Here is a 25,147-nt window from a genome sequence, read left to right on the forward strand (position 1 = left end):
AAGCTAAATGAATCATCCATTCAAATATGTTCTTAAATGAGTTGGTTGGTTCAATCAATTACTTCATTGGTTTAGTTACAATTTGGGAATGATCAACCCTGATGTGTTATTTTTATATGTAATTATGATTTGGGGCTTGGTCTGCCCTAATCATACATTCAAATCAAGTGAGTTTCTCCTATAAGGAATAAAACAAATAACTATTAAACCCAATAATTGATAAGGTTGGTGCGCATTCCAATCATACCTAAAACCATTGGCTCAAAAACAAAAGATTAGAAAACTCTAATAATGAGAAGATATGTTTTGAACTTCAACTACTGATTCACACATTGGTCATTTGCTACCATAAAACATTCATGTTGATATCATCAACAGTAAATTTGATATGATAAACCATTATCTCAACTATTAAGGAATCAACAAAGTGTTGGCCCCCTAATGTAAGCCAATAACAATCCTAAACACAAAGAACTTGAAAGGCAATGGTGTAAATCGAAGACCATTGATAATTTTGACATTAACATGAACAAGAAAGCAATAACCAAAGAAAATAGTCTGAATCGACCAAAACTATAAAACAAGGCGATCATAAGCAAACACAAGAAGATAGTCCATCATAAGCATTTGAATAATGCCAAAACCAAACTTTCATTGGATGATTCATAACTTCAAAAGTTAAAATTCAATTATGTCAACATCTTTTGATTTACTGAACATTCATGGGTAGCCATGGGCCATAGTTGTCAACAACCAAAAGCCTAAAACATTCTCCTTGGACAAGAGAACCAAAATGTCAAAAAATAAAAAAATTTCAGAGGAAGGCACTAAAACTAAAAACTAGAAACATTTTACACTCTGATGATAATGGTAGATCAATGAAAATAAATTTAAAATATTATTTGGAAACAATGGTATCTGCTTCCTGTGTTGGCTTCTAGCATCCTCTTTTGCTATGTGTTCTGTAGTGAGCATTCATTGTCATTATATGAAATATAAAATATACAAATTGTACTTATCGATAAGTTTCTTTGGCAGGATTATTTGATTTTGGTGGGAAAATGAAGGGTAGATATTGACAAGCAATACAATTCTTCCCTAAGCTAGTGGGGCTATTTCTAGCCCCACCTCATTTTGGTCGGTTCAAAATGAAAAGCCTAAAAAATAAAGGCTCCTTTTTATATATAAAAAAATCCAAATAAAACTGTATCCCAAAAAAATCATAGAACCTCCAACTCCTTAAAAAAAAGCAGTAGCCTCACTCATAGAGAATCCAATGACATAAAATTAAGCCTCCTAAATAACCAAAAAAATAAAATTTAAATTTAAAATTAAATTCAATCTCCTCTTCTATATTGGAAAATCCAGACCAGGCAAGAGTCACATACATCCCATAACTGATAATGTTGTAGTATACCTTCTCTCGCGAAATCATTTGCTTGCTATTTTGATGTTTGGCTGTAAGATATAAGAAAATTCAGAAAACCAAAGAAGTCAGTCAGAGAGGAACATCGGAGAAATCTGAATATGAAACAAAGACGGATGTGTTTTCTTTCTTGGAAGAAATGAACATGATCTCACATTTCCCCGACAATGCCATACCCTCCCCGTCTCCATCAAGATCTCAGAATACTCTGTACACAGGGGTGCCTGAAGGAGGTACTGAATATTTTGTTTACAACACAAATCACTCATGTACACTCTTCTGCAGATTTTCACCTGTTGCACACCTGCACCGACCCCAAAGTTACTACAAGGGGCAAGCAAATCGATTCTCACATCGATGGCAGAGCATTGGCATTTACACCAGACACACTTTTACCAAATACGCTTATAAATATGTATGATAAGTGCGGCAGTTTGATGGATGCTCGTAAAGTTTTTGACGACATGAGTGCACCAGATGTCTACTCCTGGAACATGGTACTTGCAGCCTACCGAAGACATGGACTTCCTCAAGAAACCCTAGCATTGTTTCAGCAAATGCAACGAACAGATGTCCAACCTGATCATTTCACCTTCTCAACTATTCTCCCCGTATGTTCCACCTTGGCATATCTTGATCACGGTTTGCAGATCCATGGAAAATTGATCAGGTACGGATTTCAAACTAATGTTATTGTGAAGAATACTCTGATAGATTTGTATTCCAAATGCGGAAGAATGAACAAGGCACACGAGTTGTTTGACAAAATGACTCAGCGTAGCGTTGTCTCTTGGACTGCTATGATTGTTGCATACGAACAAAATTGCCTTGTTGAAAAATCTCTAGAGGTTTTTAAGGAAATGCAGTTGACAGATGTAGAGCCAAACTCAGCAACCTTTGCCAGCATTCTCCCTGCTTGCGCCAAAATGGGGGCCTTGAATGAGGGTATGGAAATCCATCGGAAACTAATTGTGGACGGATTTTCTTCAGATGTGAAGGTTGTGACAGCCCTGATAGACATGTATGCAAAATGTGGAAACCTCCAGAGGGCACATGAATTGTTTGAGAGTATACCTGAACAAGATGTGGTCTCATGGACTGCGATTGTTGCTGGGTATACGCAAAATGGGTTTGTTGATAAAGCTTTGGAGATATTCAAGCATATGCAATTAGCGGGTATACAGCCGAACGCAGCAACCTTTGCCAGTATCCTTCCGGCATGTGCCAAGATGGGAGCCTTGGAGCAAGGTATCGAAATCCATCGAAAACTCATCGACAACAGATGTCTGCCAGATGTGAGAGTTATGACTGCCCTGATAGACATGTATGCAAAATGCGGCAATCTACAGAGGGCACGCGAGTTGTTTGACAGAATGCCTAACAGAAATGTGGTCTCATGGAATGCAATGATTGCGGGATATGGAATGCATGGCTATTGCAAAGAAGCCCACGAACTGTTTGAGTTAATGAAGCACTCTCAAAGCAAGCCCGACCGTGTAAGTTTCATCTGTGTTTTATTTGCATACAGCCATGCAGGTATGGTCACAGACGGATGTAAATACTTCATTGTCATGAGTGATTCTTACCGCATCATACCTACAATAGATCATTACGTATGTATAGTCGACCTTATTACCCGAGCAGGCTATCTTGAGGAGGCCCTGAACTTTATCATTAAAATGCCAATGAAACCTGATGTGGTTGTGTGGATATGTTTGCTTGGCGCTTGTAGATCACGTAAGAGTATGGCATTAGGAGAATTTGTCGCAGGACATCTCTTTGGGTTGGATTGCAAAAAGACTGCACCTTATGTTCTTTTGTCAAACATTTATTCAGAAGCAGGCAGGTGGAGTGAGGCTCAACGGGTAAGAAAATTTATGAGTGATAGAGGAGTTGAAAAGATTCCAGGGTGTAGTTGGATTGAAATTCACAAAACGGTACACACCTTTTGTGTAGGAGATAGATCCCACCCACAAACACAGCAAATATATGCAAAGTTGCACGAATTGTTTTGCACAATGAAGGCGTCTGGGTATATACCAGACACTAGACCTGTAATGAATGATGTGGAGGAGGAGGAGAAAGAACTACTCCTCGTACACCATAGTGAGAAGTTGGCAATTGCATTTGGACTGTTAAACACATCCCCTGAATCAACTCTTAGAATTGTCAAGAACCTTAGAGTATGTGCCGACTGCCATTCTGCAATCAAGTTTATTTCGACTATTGCTGCAAGGGATATTGTTGTGAGAGATGCAAACCGTTTCCATCATTTCAAGAATGGACAATGTTCTTGTGGAGATTATTGGTGATGTAAAGCAAGTTTTAGAATTGTCAAGAATCTTATTAGGGCCCATTTGGTCGCGGGCATAAGAATGGAGAATAGGTATGTAATATTGGGAATAGGAATGGCTATTTCAATAACAGGTATTTTTTGAAATGGGTATAAGCTCATTTTAGAGGCAAAATGGGAATACGTATTCCTTTTCCCTATTCCTAGTGACAAACCAAACAGAAAATGGAAAGCGTATTCCAACTTTTCTATTCCTATTCCAGCAACCAAACGGGCCCTAGTATGCAGCAATTGCCATTCTGTAATCAAATTATTTTGACTATTGCGGCGATTGCCATTCTGCAATCAAGTTTATTTTGTCTGTTGTTGCAACAGAGATTGTTGTGAGAGATACAAAACCGTTTCCACCATTTCAAGAATGGACAATGTTGGACAATGTTCTTGTGGAGATTATTGGTGATGCAAAAGCAAGTTTCAGAATTGTCAAGAACCTTAGAGTATGTGCTGACTGCCATTCTACAATCAAGTTCATTTCGACTATTGTTGCAAGAGAGATTGTTGTGAGAGATGCAAACCGTTTCCATCATTTCAAAAATGGACATGTTCTTGCAGAGATTATTGGTGATGCAGAGCAAAACTAAGGCTACAAATGCGTGCTTGCACTAGGCCAAGGTGCATGATGTCGGACTTGCATTAGTAAGAGGGATCAGGTTTTCTTGCTGAAACATCTCGGCATTCATGGGGATCGGGTTTTATTACCAGTTCCTTAAAATTATTGCTTCTGATTACTTTGAGAGTTACTATACATTTGATTTGATGAAGCTGTGTTCTATTGTATGCATTTCTGACTGCATATATTGACAATGTATGTATATTGAAAACCATGCAGGAATTGCAACAGTCAACTGTTTTTTCATTGCGTTCAAGCATTTAAATAAAACCCAAAATAAAAAATGATATTTTAAATTCTAATTTTAACACATAAATTCTCTGATGGAGCCTAACTCCTCCAGTTTGCTCTTTCTCATCTGTGGAGCTATTGTGCAAACTCTTTTGCAAAATGACAACCATTCGATACAAACATTTAGAAATAGATCTAAGGTTTTTTCATAGAGATGGATGCATTTATTAAAGGAATGGTGAATTTTAGGTTTTTAGGTGAAAAATAATCAATCTTAACGACTAGAGACATGATTTAGAGTTACGAAGTTTGATTGATTAACTAACTTGGCCAACTAGTCAAATAACATGATTGATCATTTAGTTACCAGTTAATCCAATTGATTGTTTAGTAAACTAATCTGATTTAGACTTATTTTGATCGATTAATTAATTAACTAATTTGATTTAAAGTTAAATTTGACTAATTAATTAGTTTGATTAATGGGTTCAATGTAAAACCTGGTACGAGTGAAGGCACTAGTCGACTTTGATGATTTTAATCTGTGAGGATAATAAGAATTATTTATTTGATTTTATTAGATATATATGCACGGATTATTCAAAAGCTAGTTAGATAATTAAAAATCATTAATCAATTTATGAAATATGGGGTGAGAACTGGAATGATATTGTTAAATTGGTGGTTAATGAGACAATTGGAATAACTTGACATGAAATAAAATAATATTGATACACAATAAAAAAATGGCAGAAATTAGATTAAAAGAAATATGGTGTGAGAAATGGAATGATATTGTTAAATTGGTGGTTAATGAGATAATTGGAATAACTTGGCATGAAAAAAAAATATTCACAATTTAAAATTGGTAGAAATTAGATTGAAAGGTTGAATTAGTTCACATAAATTATTAGGACAAAGTTAAGGTGATGAAATTGAGGTGTTTGTATTAAGGAATTCCATCTAGTAGTGTATTATAACAGTGGAGCTGTGTATTAAAGAATGGGAAATTAGAAAGGAGAGTGATGTTCAAATAAAATGGAAATCAGCTCAACCAACAAAATACATGATAGAAGGCTAAACAATCAAGCAAATGCTTTACTTGGATAATATATATTTAACTATATATGCAAGTTATATTGACCTAGGTATTTCTTTGTGTTTATTGTTATTGAATACCCAAGGCATGCTACATTGAATTCAACCATCTCTTCATTAGATTAATTGTTCAAGGTTGTTTAAATTTGGTAGTTGGAACACCCTAAAAGAGTGGTGTTTAAAAGCACAACATGGTGTATGAAGTTTATAAAGGTACTTTGTATAATGTATGTAAATCACAAGGCAGATTGATTTTATCTCATTTTAGTGTGTAAAAAAATGTTACAATTTTTAGTTGTCAAATTAGATATTGTAATTTTCATTGAATTGTAGCTGTACATGCATATTGCATCTAAACATGTATAATGATTGATATGTACATGCCAAATTATGAGATTGCTATCAAGATTCAATTATGTAGTTTTTCTTTACAAACTCATTGACACATGTTTCATGAGCAATGGTTCACAATAAGTCATCTCTCATGAGAATGATTGAAATACTTAGCACTCATTCCTCTCATGAGATGGTTTCTTGTGAACCACAACTCAATGAGCCATCTCATGAGAATGAATGAGTGTTAAGTATTTCACTCATTCTCATGAGAGATGGGCTCTTGTGAATCAGTACTAATGAAACATGAATTAATGACTTTGACTTAGAAAATTCCACATTTGAATCCTAATAGCAATACAACAATTTGACTTGTGGAAGATATCTGCTACTTATCACTTGATGAAATTAAGGAGTTTTACAATTAATGGTTCATAAGGCAGAACACTTGTTGAAGGTTTTGTAAATGGGATTACAAACAAAGTGGGCTTAACCTTGGAAGAAATTTTGTGGTTAAGCTCACTTGGACTAGAGCAATATTGGGATGGATGACCTCTTGGGAAGTCTCATTGCTTCACATTTGTAAGTATCACCTAGATGCAATGAATACTAAGTGTTCAATTTATTCTCATAAGAGATGGGTTCTTGTGAACCACTACTCCTAAAACACGGGGTAATGGGTTTGACTCAAAAACTACACAGCCAAATCTTGATAACAATATCACAATGCATAATGATGTTCAAGAAATGATATTAGTGAGAGGGGGAGATTTATATGCGATCATCCTAGAAAAGACATTAACAAGAAAGAGGACGAGATTTGTTCTATTATGGGAAGCTCATTAGCAATGAAAAGAAAGATACAATAAGTTACAAATGTAGGATAAATTGAATAGGGAATGTATCTTTGATGAATATTGGACTAAAAACTAGATGATGGATATTTAGATGTAGATACATCCAACACCCTTTGAGACTATATTAATATTTCTAGCAATTTTTTATGATGGCAGTGTTTGTAATTAAACTAATTTTATTGATTATAATTTATCAATTTATTTTTGCATATATAAATACATAATAGATGATATTAATTTTTACTAACTTTTCCATTTGTTTGGGTTTTGTGTGGTAATTCTCCCTACAGAGAGGGAGGGCAACATGTAGGAGGTTGGTTTTGTGAGTATATCAATCAACAAGTGTAGATAAAAGATATCACTTTAACTTAACGAGTTAAAGGTTTAGTGTAATATTTTTCATCTTACCATGTTGTTTTCATAGACATTGCCTAAATATGATAGGGTGAAGGATTCAATAGCCACTTATGTATTAATAACTGCTATAACATTGCAATTTTTGGGCTCTTTTTCTTTCATATTTAACTCATTATTATAAAGTTGAGTCTTAGTAGTCCATATGATTATACTTAAAAGTAGATAAAAGGTATCTATTTTCACAAGTCACCTTAAAGAACCCAACAAACATATGGAAACATATAAGGCGATTGGTAATGCATGCCTTGATGCACATTTTTTGATCCATCTTTTTGGGTTGTTTAGACAACTCAAAAGTTGTATATAGTGTGGTTATCTTGTTAATGTCCAAAATCCAAATGAGCTAAATAAACTCTTAAATCACTCGTGGAGATGTGCCTATTACTTCACATGAAAATGACTTGTCATTTAAGAGCTTGACAAGTGTGAACTTAGGGTGCATTACTATTGGGTCATTTGCTATATTTTGAAATATTTTAATGTCTTGATAGTTTTGAATAGTTTAAGGATTTTGGTGATTCTCGAAGTAGTGAGTTTCTTCTTATAAGATAACATTTTGAGATGGACACGTTGAATGGGGAGTTGGAAAGTATCTGTATTATTTTATTGGGAAATATAACGTGCCCCTTAGTTTTGGTATGCTTGTTTTGTTTGTAAGCATTCTTAGGTGCAATCTATTTGTATCTAAGTGGAAATAGCTATTATTGGGTTAGATGGGCTTGAGAGGGATGTGTAACTCTTTAACTTTTCCAAAAACATTATATGATGGGGGTAGTGATAAACATGCCTGCCTGGCTATTAAATGATGAATAACTTGTTCTAGGATCAACTAACAATGTCATGTGGAAATTACGCTAAACACACTTTTCTTGAATTATTTGCATGAGAATATAAATTCTTATAGATTTTCATTGTTGTATGTTTTGATGCCAATAAAGGCTTAAGGAGATGGTATTACTCTTCATCCATGTGTAAAAAGCATCCCCTCAAGCAACACTCATAGATAATTTTGTGTGGAAGGTTTGAGAATATATCATTCTCATAGTGGCCTTCACCATAGCTTCAATCTTAAGCTAGAGCATAGGAAAATGCCATTGGAGTCACCTTCATTAAGTCTTGAACTTCTAGGGAACATGTTCTAGTAAGTATGTGGTACAACAACCTAATGCTAAGGATAATTATTTTGGCTTCATGTGCCTCATTATTTGTGTTACTTGTCTACTTTTTTGCCATAACATTTGAACCATGCTAAGATTTGGGCTCTCTTCTACTCATAACTATAAATAGAACTTATGGAAAACATGATATCATAATTTCCCATAATTGTAAAAACATCATTTTTCATTTCTATAGACTTCCTAGGCTTGAAACATTCAAGTTTAAGCCATTATAAATGCTAAAAACATGTCGTCGTAATAATTCTTTAACGCATCCTTAATAAGCATTATATGTTTTGGCTATCATTTGAATTAATTTGACATAGTTGGGTTGGTCTTTAACTAAATTTTCAAATTATGTATAAATGAAATCTTTCTTCTTGTAGATATGTCTCATGTTACGAGGTCTTTCAATTTTGTGCATAACAAGCATTATTGTGTAATGCTCCACTCGGGAACCCAAAATAAATAAACCTAATATGTTACAAAGTTTATTGAACTATTTTTTAAAAAGTTTAAACAACATCAAAGTAACAATAATGCGAAAGCAATATATACATACACATCAAGAACATGTAATCAATTACAAATATAGTTTCAATTCCTCAAGGGTTCCTTCATGTTGAGTCACATTTAAGAAAGTTTTATTAATAAGTTTAAGTCTCAATTATAATGTTCATAATCATAAAATGAATATACACATACATAGTCTATAAGAAAATGCATAAGTACAACTAATAATATGAAAGCACTTCTAATGAATAACATCCACTACACATGTCATAGGGTATGTGAAAACGCATACAAGTACATCAATATACAATACAATATTCTGTAGGATCTCAAAACACATGATACATAGATATATCAAATGAATAAAAGTCTTCAAGATAAGAGGAAGAACGATAACGGTACCACTATATCAAGGAGCATCCAACATTTGTCAATCTGAGGGGGATCGGCCAAATGGTAAGAATACACTACCTCTCGACCGCATGGTCACCTAATTAGGCTCCCACTCCCACTATGCAAGAGAGATAATGTACGATCCACACACAGATAATCAAATCATAAAATAATCTTAGGCAAGGAATCCTAATAGCCAAATCTACCTCAAGGGTAACACAAACTACTTAAGAAGAAGAGATAATAAAAATCGAAAGGACACTCATCCAATACCAACACCACATACCAAGTCAACATACAAATACCAAGACCAAAAATATGCAACCTCCTCAAAATCAATGTCAAGTGTCACAAACACAATGACCAATAGATAACAATTGTCACCAGTAAACTATCACTCACTAACTCCAACAATAAAAACACCACCAATGAATAATTGATCATTCATTAATAAAAGTCAACTGTCAACAATAAATGGCATCCAATCAATGAGTAACAACTCACAATAAATACACCATCAAAAGTAATATCCAACAAGTACATCACTAGAGCCAAATATAACAAAATATCATGAAGGAGACTCGAGCTATATACGATGGAGTGTCATCACATGAGCCAACTCTAGAGTTACCCTAGTAGTCTCTCAGGACCTCGGCCCCCTAGTGACTCTATGCAGAACCAGAATACCCTCTCATGATAATGAGGAAACTAGTCATACCTCTCAAGGTATCATCTTCATCTCATCCTTAGTCTATACAAGCACTCAAGGTGTGGACGAGGACAAATCTCTAACTTATCTTTTTAATGTATCTCAAGGAAAAGGGCTAGGCAAGATATTTGAATTACTATGTTATCACTTGTTGCACAACTTACAATGAGTTACATTGGCAACCACTTTGGGCCCCGACCCCCATTGCAAGCCACTCCCATATACATGCACCTAGACTACCTTCTTAAAAATCAAAAACCACAATAGTGTCACATACCACAAAAAGTAATATTGATTAAATATGGTTCCTTAATAAGCAACCCACAAAATAACATTGGTTCTCAAAACCCAAGTTCTTAAAATTACTCAATAGCATAAAACTCATAAAACATAAATCTCAATTCAAATCATAAAGTTCAACATGACATCAAATCAAATAATCATAAAAGAAATCTCAAAAACTGCCTCTAGTTCACATCCTAACTTGGCCAACTAAATAGCCCACAAAGAAAAACCATCATGAAAATAAATATCACAACACTATAAATAGAATATTAAAAAATACACTAAATGATTACAGAGTGAACTCTAGCACTTCTTTTAAAATATAATAAAATTATAAATATTTATTTATTAACTTCCCTCTTGCATTAATAAATATTAAATTATTTATATGCAACTAAGAGTTTAATTAGACTTAAACAATCACTAATATTACTAACATTCACTTTAACTAAATGAATAATATTTATTTAAATTTTTAAAAATTAATAAATAATTTTAAATTTTTATTTTTAATTAACTAATTTATTTTTAATTAATTTAAATTTTTTAAACAAATAAATCAGAAAATTAAATTATATTAAATAAAATTACACATGCAATTAGTATTTTCACATCTCTTTCATCCCTCAAATCATGCAACCATACTATACTAAATAACCCACAAAGAAAAACCATCATGAAAATAAATATCACAACACTATAAATAGAATATTAGAAAATACACTAAATGATTACAAAGTGAACTCTAGCACTTCTTTTAAAATATAATAAAATTATAAATATTTATTTATTAACTTCCCTCTTGCATTAATAAATATTAAATTATCTATATGCAACTAAGAGTTTAATTAGACTTAAACAATCACTAATATTACTAACATTCACTTTAACTAAATGAATAATATTTATTTAAATTTTTAAAAATTAATAAATAACTTTAAATTTTTATTTTTACTTAACTAATTTAATTTTTTAAAACAAATAAATCTGAAAATTATATTATATTAAATAAAAATACACATGTAATTAGTATTTTCACATGTCTTTCATCCCTCAAATCATGCAACCATACTATACTTAGTTTTCTATTTTTAGCATATTTGTTTTCACATGCATATAACCTTACTATACTTAGCTTCTATTTTTAGCATATTTGTTTTCAGATGTATGCGTAAGTTTAATTACAACATGTTTTCCCCTCAATTAATCATTTTCTTTTTCCAATAAATTTTGTTATTAAATTATTTTAGATATAAGAATAATATTTATCTATATTTAGAAAATTCATGGTAATCACAAGAACTTAATAACAAATTTAAAGTTGAAAACCTAACTGTTCGATTTATTATTTTCTTTCAATTTTCAATAATCAAATTTTCCGTTATATTAGAAAGGGGTTTATAAGAATATAGTCAAAATAATTTTCTACAATTTTTCTATAATTTTTCTCAATCAAGTTTTCTTGATTAATAAGTTTTCCTTTTTTAAAATCTACAATATAATTCTTTATTCAACAATCAATACAGTAAATTAATAAGCAATATGCAAACACCTAGGAAGACATGAAGTAGACATATCTTTCAATAAAATTCTACAATGGATTTTCAAACCCTACCTCAAAACCACAGCTAAATTCTGAGACTGTGAATGCATGCAAATCCAAACCCTCTGAAACTTTCAACAAATTTTTTGATCCAATTCCGAATTTCACTCCCCAAAACTTCTGTCTCTAGTAATGAGCTCTAACTTTCTTAATAAAGAGTTTTTTCTCCCAAATCAAGGTTTTGATCATGCAATCATGCAAAACCCTATTGTCTTTAATTACTATATTTTAATTTTTATGCACACACTTTATGCAATTTAATTAAAATAAATTTTATTAAATTAAAAATTTCTCTCCCTTATTAAATCATGTGATATTTTTAATATAATATTTATTAATTTAACTAATAATATTATTTAGAGTTTATTAAAAATAAAATTCCTAAATAAATTATTATTAAATTAAATAAATATAAATACGCCTAAATTATAACTTTAATCAAATCTTTTAAATTTAATTCTTTCATGAATAGTTAAAAAACTTTTTAATTAAAATATTCTTTTATATTTTTTATTCTTCCACTTATTAATTAGTACAAGCAGTAATTAAAGCATAGTTTATTATTTAAATTAATAATAATCAAAGCTCAATAATTAAATGCAACTCTAATTTAATTATTATTAAATAAATAATTATAATAAAACAATATTAAATCTTTGATATTTTAATATTTTAATTATCTCTTTTTGTCCAACATAAATTAAACTTTTAAATTAAATCTTTTATAATTAAAGTACATATTAAATTAATTAATAATTAATTAAATATCATCATATTCTAATTTCTCTTTAACCAATTTTCTAAATTCAGACTTCTAAATTAAGACTTTAAAATTAAAGCACATATTTAATTACTTCTTTTGATTAATTAAATATTCTCGTGCTTTAATATTTTTTTTTTAATCAAATAATATTTAATATTTCTCTTATTATATGATTAACCAAAATATTATAATTAAATCATTTACCAAATAAATCACATAGTGAAATCCTCATAAAAACAACATTACCAAAATAGACTAAAACTCAAAATCAAACAACATTGACAAAGATAAACCCATGAGTTTTAAAAAGGGTGGAAAGTCAGTTACAAGTCCTCCTTGCAAGACAAGTATTTAGGCTATGGTTGGGATTGGACCTGAATATTATCTCCCTATTCTTACCATTGAGTTATTGTGATAGGGCACACTCATCTTGGTAATTTAAAAAAGTCGATGCTCGATACTTGTAATCCTGCATAAAGGACGAGCATGTACATATGCATATATATCTAAACTAAACAGGCAATGTCAAGGAGTGGTATATCGTGTAGATCCCGACTAGCAAGTGACTACAACTCCCTCCCTTAACCACATCAAACACAACAAACAGAAAGATAAAACAGACACACACACCATACACATGCAAGTATGGGGTAAGTACCATAATAATTATAACTCAAACATCAAATGCTCAAATAAAATAATGCATCATTACGAATATGAAGTAATCATCATTAAAGCATCATCTGACATTGCTATGAAAGAAATCATATTTATTAACTACGAACCATTAAAGCATCATTAATGCGCCAATAATCATAATCATCAATCAACATGTGAAATATAATCAACTAAGTAATTCTTTATTAATAGACATGTAATTCAAGTCATGAAATAATTTTATATAATTATAAATCCAACACCCTTGAAACTAACACATGCATGAAATAGGCATAAACATAGTTTGGTAAATATAATGGAAAAGTAACTATACGTGGGCACTACATCCACCCCCCTAGAATTAGGCTTATTCTCAGAAGCCTACTACAATGACTATGGTAACTAAAAGTAAAAGAGTATTATCTATCATGTCAAATAAAATGATCATTTAAGAAACTAATACAAATAAGTTAACTATGCATACAATTTTACTCATTTAGAGCAATATAATTCTGGTTTAATAATAAACTGATAACCATATTGATCCAACATTCATCTTTTTTAATTTATATTATCACCTAATGGAGTGAGAGAAGAAGTGGTTTGAATGTTGGGGGCAATGGATACCTACAAATGGCAGAGGGTTTTCAGGAAGGAATGCAGATGGACAATCAAGTTTTAGACACCATGAAGGTTGGATTTACAGATAGCAGGTTAATAACAGATGGCCCATGAATAGATTTGGTCGAAATGGGGGTCAACAAACGAAACCCTATTATCAAAGGAATGTTCGTTTTAATCTACCTCAAAGAAGAAAAAATAGGGGGAATGAGTGGAAATAGGGAAATCAGAGAAACGGGCCGGAGACGCTTTATAGAAGAATTGACAAATTTGATTACACCAAGATTGCTCACAAGTTCTATAGGTCGAAACAACCCATTCAAGCGTCAATGGAGGAAAAGGAGATAGTGGAAATTCTAGCCCAAACCCCAGAAGAGAATATCACCTATGAGGTAATGTTTGTTGTTCATATTGACAATGCAAACTAGCAAGAATCAATTGGGGAATTAAAAGAAAAAGCTTTTTTCTTCAAATGGTTAGGCCCATGGCCTTCCGTTAGAACAATAAGATTGGGATGTAAAGCTCTATGGGGAGTAGAATGCAGGATGAAAACCATAACAAATGGCTCCTACATGGGAATAACACCAAGTAAAGTAGATAAATATGATATTTTAAACAATGACCCTTACCTTTTGGAAGGAAAGGGTATTTTTATGAAGGATTGGGAGCCAAATTTTGATCCTAGTGAAAAAAAAATGCAGTCATTTCCTATATGGGTCAATCTTTATAGCTTACCAGTGGAATATTTGGGGGAGGAGGTTTTAGCATAGATTAGTAACACGATTGGAGATTTTGTCAAAGTAGAGGTGGTTCTAAACAATAAGGATTCATCCTCCCACCCGAGAATCCTAATCATCTAGAAGGAAGGTAACCCATGCCTAGACTTTATTAATCTAAGCATAGAATATGGAGTATTGAAACAGTCGATAAAGGTATGGGAAGGGGAGGAAATTCCACTCCTAGCAAAGAGTTTACAGAGTAACAGTTATAGGAAGGGGAAAGGACTAGAGGTAGACAAACTCCTTGAGGAATTGGAAATGAGAGAATGTCAATTGGAGAATGAGATTCAAACATGTAATCAACTGCCCACAACTAATCCTTGTGAAAATCGGGAACCTTCAAAATATAGGCAAACAACAGTGAGGGAAAAGGAAGACTAGGAATATGTTGTGAAATATAATGTGGATAAAGCGACCTCTACTCAAATGGAAATAGAAACCCCTTTGGAACAAGGGCTGGAACACGACAATGATGAATTGCAAATATGCAATCAAGTAGGAGATAAAGAGCTGCAAGGAAAGGTAAACAATCCCCCTCTTCTAAATAGGATGACAAACATGATTGATGAATCTATTATGCATGAATCTCAAAATCCTAAAGGAGCTAAAGAAGTTATTATGGGAACTCCTCGAAGTGGGGAATCTCTAGAAGAAGAGGATCATATAGTTTTTAAAGACATAGAAGTTTCTCCAATCAAAAATTTGTGTGATTCCTTTGAAGAAACTTTGGACAGCTGCAGTAGGAAGGATGACGAGGTTTCACCAATAGGGGAAGACAATCTTAATGATTTAGGCTTACTGGAGATGTCAGGCATCCAAAATGAAAGAACTATAGAACAAACCAACACAAAAAAGAAGCCAAATGTAGGAGGTCAGAAGAAAAGGGACCCCAAACCTATTAAAGTTAAATTGGAAATGGCAAGAAAGGATGCAAGCTAGTCAAAAATATTGAGATCAAGAAAAGGCTTAGCCTTTTCCCAAGAACCATGAAAATCCTATCTGGAATGTCAGGGGTTGCAACACCCCTAACAAAATTTGATTGATCAAAAGATGTCTTGATCAATCGAAGCCGAACCTAGTGCTTCCATAGGAAACAAAGATTAAGGAGGAGGATTTCTCTAGTTTTAAAAAGAAATTCAGGAGGAATGGCAATTTTGTGGAGATCTAAAACTTTAGCAATATCAGAGTCCATATTGAACACCAATTGGAAATGGGTTAAGGTTTATGTAAAGCATCTACACTGTTCTTTCTTAGTGATAAATGTTTACGGTCCAAATAGTAATGCTCAAAAAAGATTTCTATGGCAATCTATAGCTGAAAAAGTAAAGGATCTAAGTAATGATGTGACAATTTTAGGTAGGGATTTCAATGCCATCTTAAATCCAAAAGACAAAAAGGGGGGAAGGGATGGCTCTTTGAAAGAAAAGGATGTTTGTAATTTTGCTAATGAAAATGGTTTAGTAGATATACATTTCAAAAAGGGGGAGTTCACATGGACAAACAAAAGAGAAGGTTTTGTGCATATAGCGGAAAAGTTGGACAGATTTCTAGTGGCAGGGAATTGGGCAGAGGCAAATTGGTCATGCTCTACTGAAATTCTCCCTTATCAAGGTTCCGATTATTTTCCCATTTTTTTGCAAATTCAAGATGAAAAAACATCGAATAGATGCCCTTTCAAATTCAAAGCTATGTGGCTTAAAGCAGAAGGCTTCTCATATATGATTGCAAAATGGTGGAAGAATGCTCCATCAAGGAAAGGTAAAAAAGCTTTCATTTTCTTTAAAAAATTACAATTCTTCAAGGAACAATTAAAATTTTGGAACAGAGAACATTTTGGCAATATTTTTGATAAAAAAAGAAGGAAATTGAAGAGAAGTTAAAAATTTTGAGTCTTAAAGTCATTGAAAATGGAATGTTTGAGGAAGACTTTAAGCAGGAGAAACTACTGAGGAAGGAATTGGAAGACTGTTTAAATAAAGAAGAAACATATTGGTGATAGAAATCTAGAGAAGTATGGCTAAATGAGGGTGACAAGAATACCCTTTTCTTTCATAACTCAGTGAAAATTAGAAGGGCAGCCAATAAAATCTTTGAGATACAAAACTCGGATGGGGTTCTCATTAAAGAGAATGAGGAAATTAATGTAGAAGCTATTAATTTTTTCTCACAATAGGGAAAGCAGGCAGCTAGGGATCGGTCTGAAATTGATGAGGTTTTGAGTGTCATTCCAGCAATGATAATAGCAGCTCAAAACAAAGCACTTATGGACCCAGTCAAAGAATGTGAAGTCTCTCAAGCATTATAAGGTCTAGGAGGAGACAAAGCACAAGGCCCAGATGGTTTTCCAGCTATGTTTTTTCAAAAATTAGCTCCATTTTTCTTAAAGATTTATGGGAAGTAGTGGAGGAATCTAGACAAGGGGGATTCATCCTTAAAGACTTCAATAACACCTTTATAGCTTTAGTGCCAAAGAAAGAAACAAAACTAATCTTTGATGATTACAGGCCAATTTCTTTATGCAACATAGTTCATAAGATTATTTCGAAGGTTATGGAAAATAGACTCAAGCAAGTGCTCAATTCAATTATTTCTACAAAACAAAGTGGCTTTCTTCTAGGGAGATCCATATTTGAAGGAGTAGTTGTGGCACATGAGGCTGTGCATACTATTCAAACTTCAAAAGCTCAAAGTATGATGGTAAAATTAGATATAAGAAGAGCTTATGATGAGGTAGACCGAGGCTTTTTGTTGAATGTGCTTAGTAGGTTTGGTTTTAGTCCAGAATGGATTCAATGGGTTAAAAGTTGTATATATACACCTCATTTCTCAATATTGATTAATGGAAGCCCTCAAGGATTTTTTGAATAGGGAAAAGGTATTAGACAAGGTGACCCTCTATCACCTTTTCTCTTTATTATAATGGCATAAGTGTTAGGTAGGTTGATTCACAAGCAAAGGGAGCAAGGATTATGGAAAGGAATAAAAATCACAAAAATAGTTGAAGCCCTTACACACTTACAATTTGTAGATGATACTTTTTTAGCTGGATCAACCAGTATAGAGGAAGCAAAGGTGATGAAAAACACTCTAGAGCAGTATGGGAAAATCTTAGGACAGTTTATAAATTGGAAAAAGTTAGATATCTTTTCTTCAACACTCCCCAAAGTGTTAAATTTAGAATATGCCAGATTTTGGATATAAAAATGGGGCTAATGCCAAATAAGTATTTAGGAATCCCCTTTTTTGTAGGAAGAAACAAAGATGAACTTGGGGACAAACTTATAGAGAAATGTTAAAAGAAAATGGAAGGATGGAGAGGTAAGTGGTTATCTTTGGCTAGACGAATACTTATGCTCCAATTAGTAATTTCAGCAATGCCTATTTTCACAATGATGTGTTTAGATATCCCCAAAAAAGTGGTTCATATTATGGAATAGAAGATGAGAAAGTTTTTATGGAATGGATCTAAAGAAGATAATAAAATCCCCCTATTAGCATGGGAAAAAATTTGCCGACCCAAGGATGAAGGGGGTGTTGGGTTAAGAAATTGGAAACTGATGAATAAAGCACTAGGAGCCAAGTTAATATGGGCAATATATGAGAACCCACAGCTATATTGGGTAAGGGTATTGAAAGGTGAATATCTAGACTCTAATGAAGATCACAAGATTTTAACAATCTGGGACCCTCCAAAAGGATCAGCTATATGGAATTTTATGCTTTCTTGTAGACAGCTGATAGTAAAACACATTTCCTGGTATATAGGGGATGGGAAACTTGCAAAATTCTGGGAGGATTCCTAGAATAGACATACAGCTCCAAGGGAAGTTAATGAATATAGTGATTTGAAATCATACTTCAAAGAAAGATGGGGAAATTTAGTTGTTGACTATCTGGTAGAAAAGGATGGTGTTATAGGGAAAGAATGGTGTTGGAGAGATGTGTCAAGGGAAGAGCTGAAGGAGGAGCAGAAGCAGCAGATGGAGAACATCTTTAGAGAAATGAGTGTGATGATAAGCAAGAGGAAGGATAAAGTAATATGGTGTGGCTCATTATTAGGTAAATACTCAGTTAAATTAGGCTATAATATTTTGGCTGAGACAGATGAGGAAATCTTTTTCTCAAAAGATTTATGTTGGAACAAGGATGTTTTACCCAAAGCTAGGGCCTTTGCAGGGTTAGCTTACAATGAAAAAATATTGACAGCAGAAAGATTGAGGAAAATAGGCATAATAGGCCCATCTTGATGTTCTTTGTGTGAGATGCATGAAGAATTAGCAAACCACCTTTTAATTCAATGCCAGTATGCAAGGAAATGTTGGGACATGGTCCAATTCAAATTACAATGGCAAGGCCCAAGAGCTCAAATGGTAAAGGGAATTTTTGATGGATGGCCAAGGATGCAAAGAAAATCAACCCTATCGAGCATATGGTTAGTTGCTCCATCTTTGATTATTTGGGAATTATGGAAGAAAAGAAATAGGAAGATTTTTAGGGATGAAAAGGAGAGTTTGAGAAGATGCTTAAACATAATTACTAATGCAATTGAAGAAACAATAAGTGTTTCAGCTTTAAGGAAACAAGCTATGAAGATTCCATACACAAAAGATGACAGTGTGCTACAATCTTCATGGTCGAGGATAAGATTCAAATCTCCATTGGGGGTACTAGTTGCAAACAAGAAAAAGATGAGACAAGAAAAGATCAAATGGAAAGCACCTTAGGAAGGATGGATTAAAGTGAATTTCGATGGAGCTACAAATGGTAACCTAGGAGTTTTAGGGGTTAGGGTTGTGTTTATAAATAGTGAAGGACGTCTTCTTATGGTAGGAGCTAAGAAACTGCCCATAGGCACAAATAATATTGCAGAATGTCAAGTGGCTTTGTTAGCAATTCGTTTAGCAATAAAAGAAGGGATTAAGAAGATTCATTTGGAAGGAGACTCTCTTATAAAAGTGCAGGCAATAACTAAAATGAGCTTTAATGCTTGGCACCTTCAAACGGTTATTAATCTAATTGGGCAAGAATTGCAAAATTTTGAGGACTTCAAAATCACGCATATAAAAAGGGAAGAGAATAGAGAAGCAGATGTTGTTTCAAAATGGGCGTTAACTTTAAATGATTAAATGACAAGAATTGAGAAATGTAATCATAAAGGAGAACTTTATAACATCTTAAAACATGCAAGGTTGTAAGGATGACATCATGGATGTGGTTCCTGAATGTGTGAAGGATTGGTGGAGTGCTAGTCTCTTTTGCTTTTTGGAAAGGATTCCTCGCTGAAGGTGGTGGTTGAAGATGTAAATTTTTTGTGCGAAAGGTGGTTTTGATTGGGCCGAGAACAATGATGCAGACTAGAGAGAGCCTTTGTTTTCTGATATGAGGAGGGAAAAGGCTTTGTGAAGGGAAGGGCACTATTTTGTTTCAATGGCCTCTATTGCTATAAGGATGTTGACGGAGATGATGTTGGGGGGAAGGTGTTTGAGCTTGTGTTGTAAGGTGAAGTCGAGCGATGTGTAGTGGCTAAAGATGGTTGAAATGGTTGCAGTCAAGGAAAAGTAATTTGGAGCTAGCCAATGGATTTGATAAATGATTTTCAATGATGACAGTTCAGTGACTTCAGGATTATACTTATTTTTATTAAAAGTAGTGATCATTGTAAAAAGTGTCTTCTGTTTCATGTGTGTCCTTATCGCCTTATGAAAGACAGTCGATATAGCGAGGTGTCTATATATTCTAATGTTAATAGATGGTGTTAGTAGGTAGTTTAAAGGGATCTGTGTGTTAACCTTTTGTAAAAGGGGTGTAGAATTTTGATTCTCTTGATGTAAATACTTTATATAATCTCTTTTATATAAATAAAATAATATATTACCAACCAAAATAAAAACATTCATCTTTTTAACAAATACTGAAATAGATCAACCCCTAAAACACTCCAAACAAAAGATCAACATCTCTCAATCCATTGAAAAACGTAAAATTTATAATGCATAGACATAAATCAAAAGTCAAGAACATTAATGTTATGAGTTTCCAAGTTTCATGTTCAAAAGTTCCACTACTACTATTTTTTTTTGTTCAAGATGTTTATGTTCAATTGTGATGTTAATAAATGTTTGTTGTTTAAATCATGTTTCAAGTTTAACTGATGGCACACAATACACCCAAAGTTTTCAATGTAGAAACTTGGGCTCTGATACTAAATGTAATGCCTCGCTCGGAAACCCAAAAGAAATAAACCTAATATATTACAAAATTTACTGAACTATTTTTTTAAAGTTTAAACAACATCAAAGTAACAATAATATGGAAGCAATATATACATACACATCAAGAAAATGTAATCAATTACAAATATAGTTTCAATTTCTCAAGGGTTCCTTCAAGTTGAGTCACATTTGAGAAATTTTTATTAATAAGTTTAAGTCTCAATTACAATGCCCATAATCATAAAATAAATATACATGTACATAGTCATATAAACAAATGCATAAGAACAACTAATAATATGAAAGCACTTCTAATGAATAACATCCACTACACATGTCACAGGGTATGTGAAAATAGATATAAGTACATCAATATACAATACAATATCTTGTAGGATCTCAAAACACATGATACATAGATACATCAAATGAATAATAGTCTTCAAGATAAGAGGACGAGTGATAATGGTACCACTATATCAAGGAGCATCCAAAATCTGTCAATCTTAGAGGGACCCAAATGGTAAAATTACACTACCTTGTGACCATGTGGTCACCTAATCAGGCTTCCACTCCCATCGTGCAAGAGAGATAATGTACGATCCACACATAGATAATCAAATCATAAAATAATCCTAGGCAAGGAATCTTGATAGCCAAATCTACCTCAAGGGTAACACAAACTACTCAAGAAGAAGAGATAATAAAAATCAAAAGGACACTCATCCAATACCAACACCACATACCAAGTCAACATACAAATATCAAGCCCAAAAATATACAACCACCTCAAAATCAATATCAAGTGTCACAAGCACAATGACCAACAGATAACAATTGTCGCCATTAAAGTAAACTATCACTTAGTGACTCCAACAATAAAAAACACCACCAATGAATAATTGGTCATTCATTAATAAAAGTCAACTGTCAACAATAAATGGCATCCAATCAATGAGTAACAACTCATAATAAATACACCATCAAAAGTAATATCCAACAAGTACATCACTAGAGGCAAATATTAAAAAAATCATGAAGGAGACTCAAGCTACATACTATGGAGTGTCATCACATGAGCCAACTCTAGAGTTACCTTAGTAGTCTCTCAGAACCTCGACCCCCTAGTGACTCTATGCAGAACTAGAATACACTTTCGTGATGACGAGGAAACTAGTCATACCTCTCAAAGTATCATCTCCATCTCATCCTTAGTATATAAAAGCACTCAAGCCATGGATGAAGAAAAATCTCTAACTTATCTTTTTAATGTATCTCAAAGAAAAGGGCTAGGCAAGATATTTTAATTACTATGTTATCACTTATTACACAAATTACAATGAGTTACCCTAGTAGCCACCTTGGGCCCTGACCCCCATTGCAAGCCACTCCCATAGACATGCACCTAGATTACCTTCTCAAAAATCATAAACCACAATAGTGTCCCAAACCACAAAAAGTAGTATTGATCAAATTCAGTTCCTTAATAGGAAACCCAAAAAATAACATTGGTTCTCAAAATTCAAATTCTTAAAATTATGCAATAGCATAAAACTCATAAAACATAAATCTCAATTCAAATCATAAAATTCAACATGACATCTAGTCAAATAATCATAAAAGAAATCTCAAAAACTACCTCTAGTTCACATCCTAACTTAGCCAACTAAACAACTCACAAAGAAAAACCATTATGAAAATAAATATCACAAGACTATAAATAGAATATTAGAAAATACATAGTTTTCAGCCACATGATTTAAATCCACCAATTTCTCTTGTTTAGTTTGGGTCATAAAGATGTGTTTAGAAATAAAGTAAGAATATATATGTTAATATAATTTGTTATACTAATATTCTTATTTAAAATAATAAGCATTTAAATATCTAATATTTTTGTAGATATAAAATATCATACAATATTATCATGTTATTAATTTGAATAATCTTACATCATAAATAATTTAATTAATAATATTAATGTTTATTATTATATTTAAATATTGATATTAATTTCAATTTCTAAAATATTAATATTGCTTTTATTTAAGTAGAATATTAATAATTATTTTTTCTTTAATTCATAATGCAACTAGAGATCAAATTATAAATTTAATTTAATTATTTAGAATTTCTCTCATAAAGTCAAATAGTTATTAACTAAATGATTACAAAGTGAACTTTAGCACAACTTCTCTTAAAATATAATAAAATTATAAATATTTATTTATTAACTTCCCTCTTGCATTAATAAATATTAAATTATTTATATGCAACTAAGAGTTCAATTAGACTTAAAGAATCACTAATATTACTAACATTCACTTTAACTAAATGAATAATATTTATTTAAATTTTTAGAAATTAATAAATAATTTTTATTTTTTATTTTTCATTAACTAATTTATTTTTACTTAATTAATTTTTATTTTAAACAAATAAATCTAAAAATTAAATTACGTAAATAAAAATACACATGCAATTAATATTTTTGCATGTCTTTTATCTCTCAAATCATGCAACCATACTATACTTAGTTTTCTATTTTTAGCATATTTTTTTTCACATGCATGTAACCTTACTATACTTAGCTTCTATTTTTAGCATATTTGTTTTCAAATACATGCATAAGTTTAGTTACAACATGTTTTTCTCTCAATTAATCTTTTTCTTTTTTCAATAAATTTTGTAGTTAAATTAGTTTACATATAAGAATAATATTTATCTATATTTAAAAAATTCATAGTAATCACAAGATCTTAGTGACAAATTTAAAGTTGAAAACCTAATTGTTCAATTTATTATTTTCTTCCAATTTTCAATTTCAAAATTTTTGTTATATTAGAGAGAGGTTTATAAGAATACAATCACAATAATTTTCTATAGTTTTCCTATAATTTTCCTCAATCAAGTTTTCTTGATTAATAAATTTTTCTTTTTTAAAATTTACAACATAATTTTTTATTCAACAATCAATACAATAAATTAATAAGCAATATGCAAACACCTAGAAAGACACAAAGTAGATAGATCTTTCAATAAAATTCTACAATAAATTTTCAAACCTACTTCAAAACCATAACTAAATTTTAAGACAATTTGTGAAAGCATGCAAATCCAAACCCTCTGAGACTTTCAACAATTCTTTTGACCAAATTCTAAATTTTGCTCCCCAAAATTTGTGTATCTAGAAATAAGCTCTAATTTTCTTAATAAAGAGTTTTTTTCTCCAAATCAAGGCTTTGATCATGCAATCATGCAAAAACCCTTTATTTTTAATTATTATATTTTAATTTTCATGCTCACACTTTATGCAATTTAATTAAACTCAATTTTATTAAATTAAAGCTTTCTCTCCCTTATTAAATCATGCGACATTTTTAATATAATATTTATTCATTTAACTAATAATATTATTTAGAGTTTATCAAAAACAAAACTCCTAAATAAATTATTATTAAATTAAATAGATATAAATATGCCTAAATTATAACTTTAATCAAATCTTTTTAATTTAATTCTTTCATGCATAGTTAACAGAACTTTTTAATTAAAATATTATTTTATATTTTCTTTTCCTCTATTTATTAATTAGTGCAAGCACTAATTAAAGCATAGTTTATCATTTAAATTAATAATAATCAAAACTCATTGTTTAAATGCAACTCTAATTTAGTTATTATTTAATAAATAATTATAATAAAGCAATATTAAATCTTTGATATTTTAATATTTTAATTATCTCTTTTTGTCCAACTTCTTAAATTAAAATTTTAAACTGAAGTACATATTTAATTAATTAAATATCATCATATTCTAATTTCTCTTTAACCGATTTTCTAAATTAAGACTTCTAAACTAAGACTTTTAAATTAAAGCACATATTTAATTACATTTTTTTAATTAATTAAATATTCTCATGCTTTAATATATTTTTTTAATCAAACAATATTTAATAATTCTCAATATTTTATGATTAACCAAAATATTATAATTAAATTATTTACCAAATAATCACATAGCGAAATCCTCATAAAAGCAACATTACCAAAACAAACCAAAACTCAAAATCAAACTACACAGACAAAGATAAACTCACATGTTTTAATAAGCATGGAAAGTTAGTTACA

General features: G+C 31.7%; 1 protein-coding gene across 1 annotated transcript in view; it reads left to right on the forward strand.

The window, feature by feature from the left end:
• Positions 1-1,364: 1,364 nt before the first annotated feature.
• LOC149540127 (pentatricopeptide repeat-containing protein At1g08070, chloroplastic-like) overlaps positions 1,365-25,147 on the forward strand; it is a 40,769-nt gene continuing 16,986 nt past the window's right edge. The window contains exon 1 of the mRNA XM_089801310.1: positions 1,365-2,871. Within this exon, the coding sequence (XP_089657436.1) occupies positions 1,594-2,871 (1,278 nt within the window). The 5' untranslated portion in view covers positions 1,365-1,593. The remainder of the gene's footprint in view (positions 2,872-25,147) is intronic.

This window comes from Cupressus sempervirens, chromosome 9 (assembly GCF_028749045.1).
Source record: "Cupressus sempervirens isolate cs-2001-9-10 chromosome 9, ASM2874904v1, whole genome shotgun sequence".
Taxonomy (NCBI): Eukaryota; Viridiplantae; Streptophyta; class Pinopsida; order Cupressales; family Cupressaceae; genus Cupressus; species Cupressus sempervirens.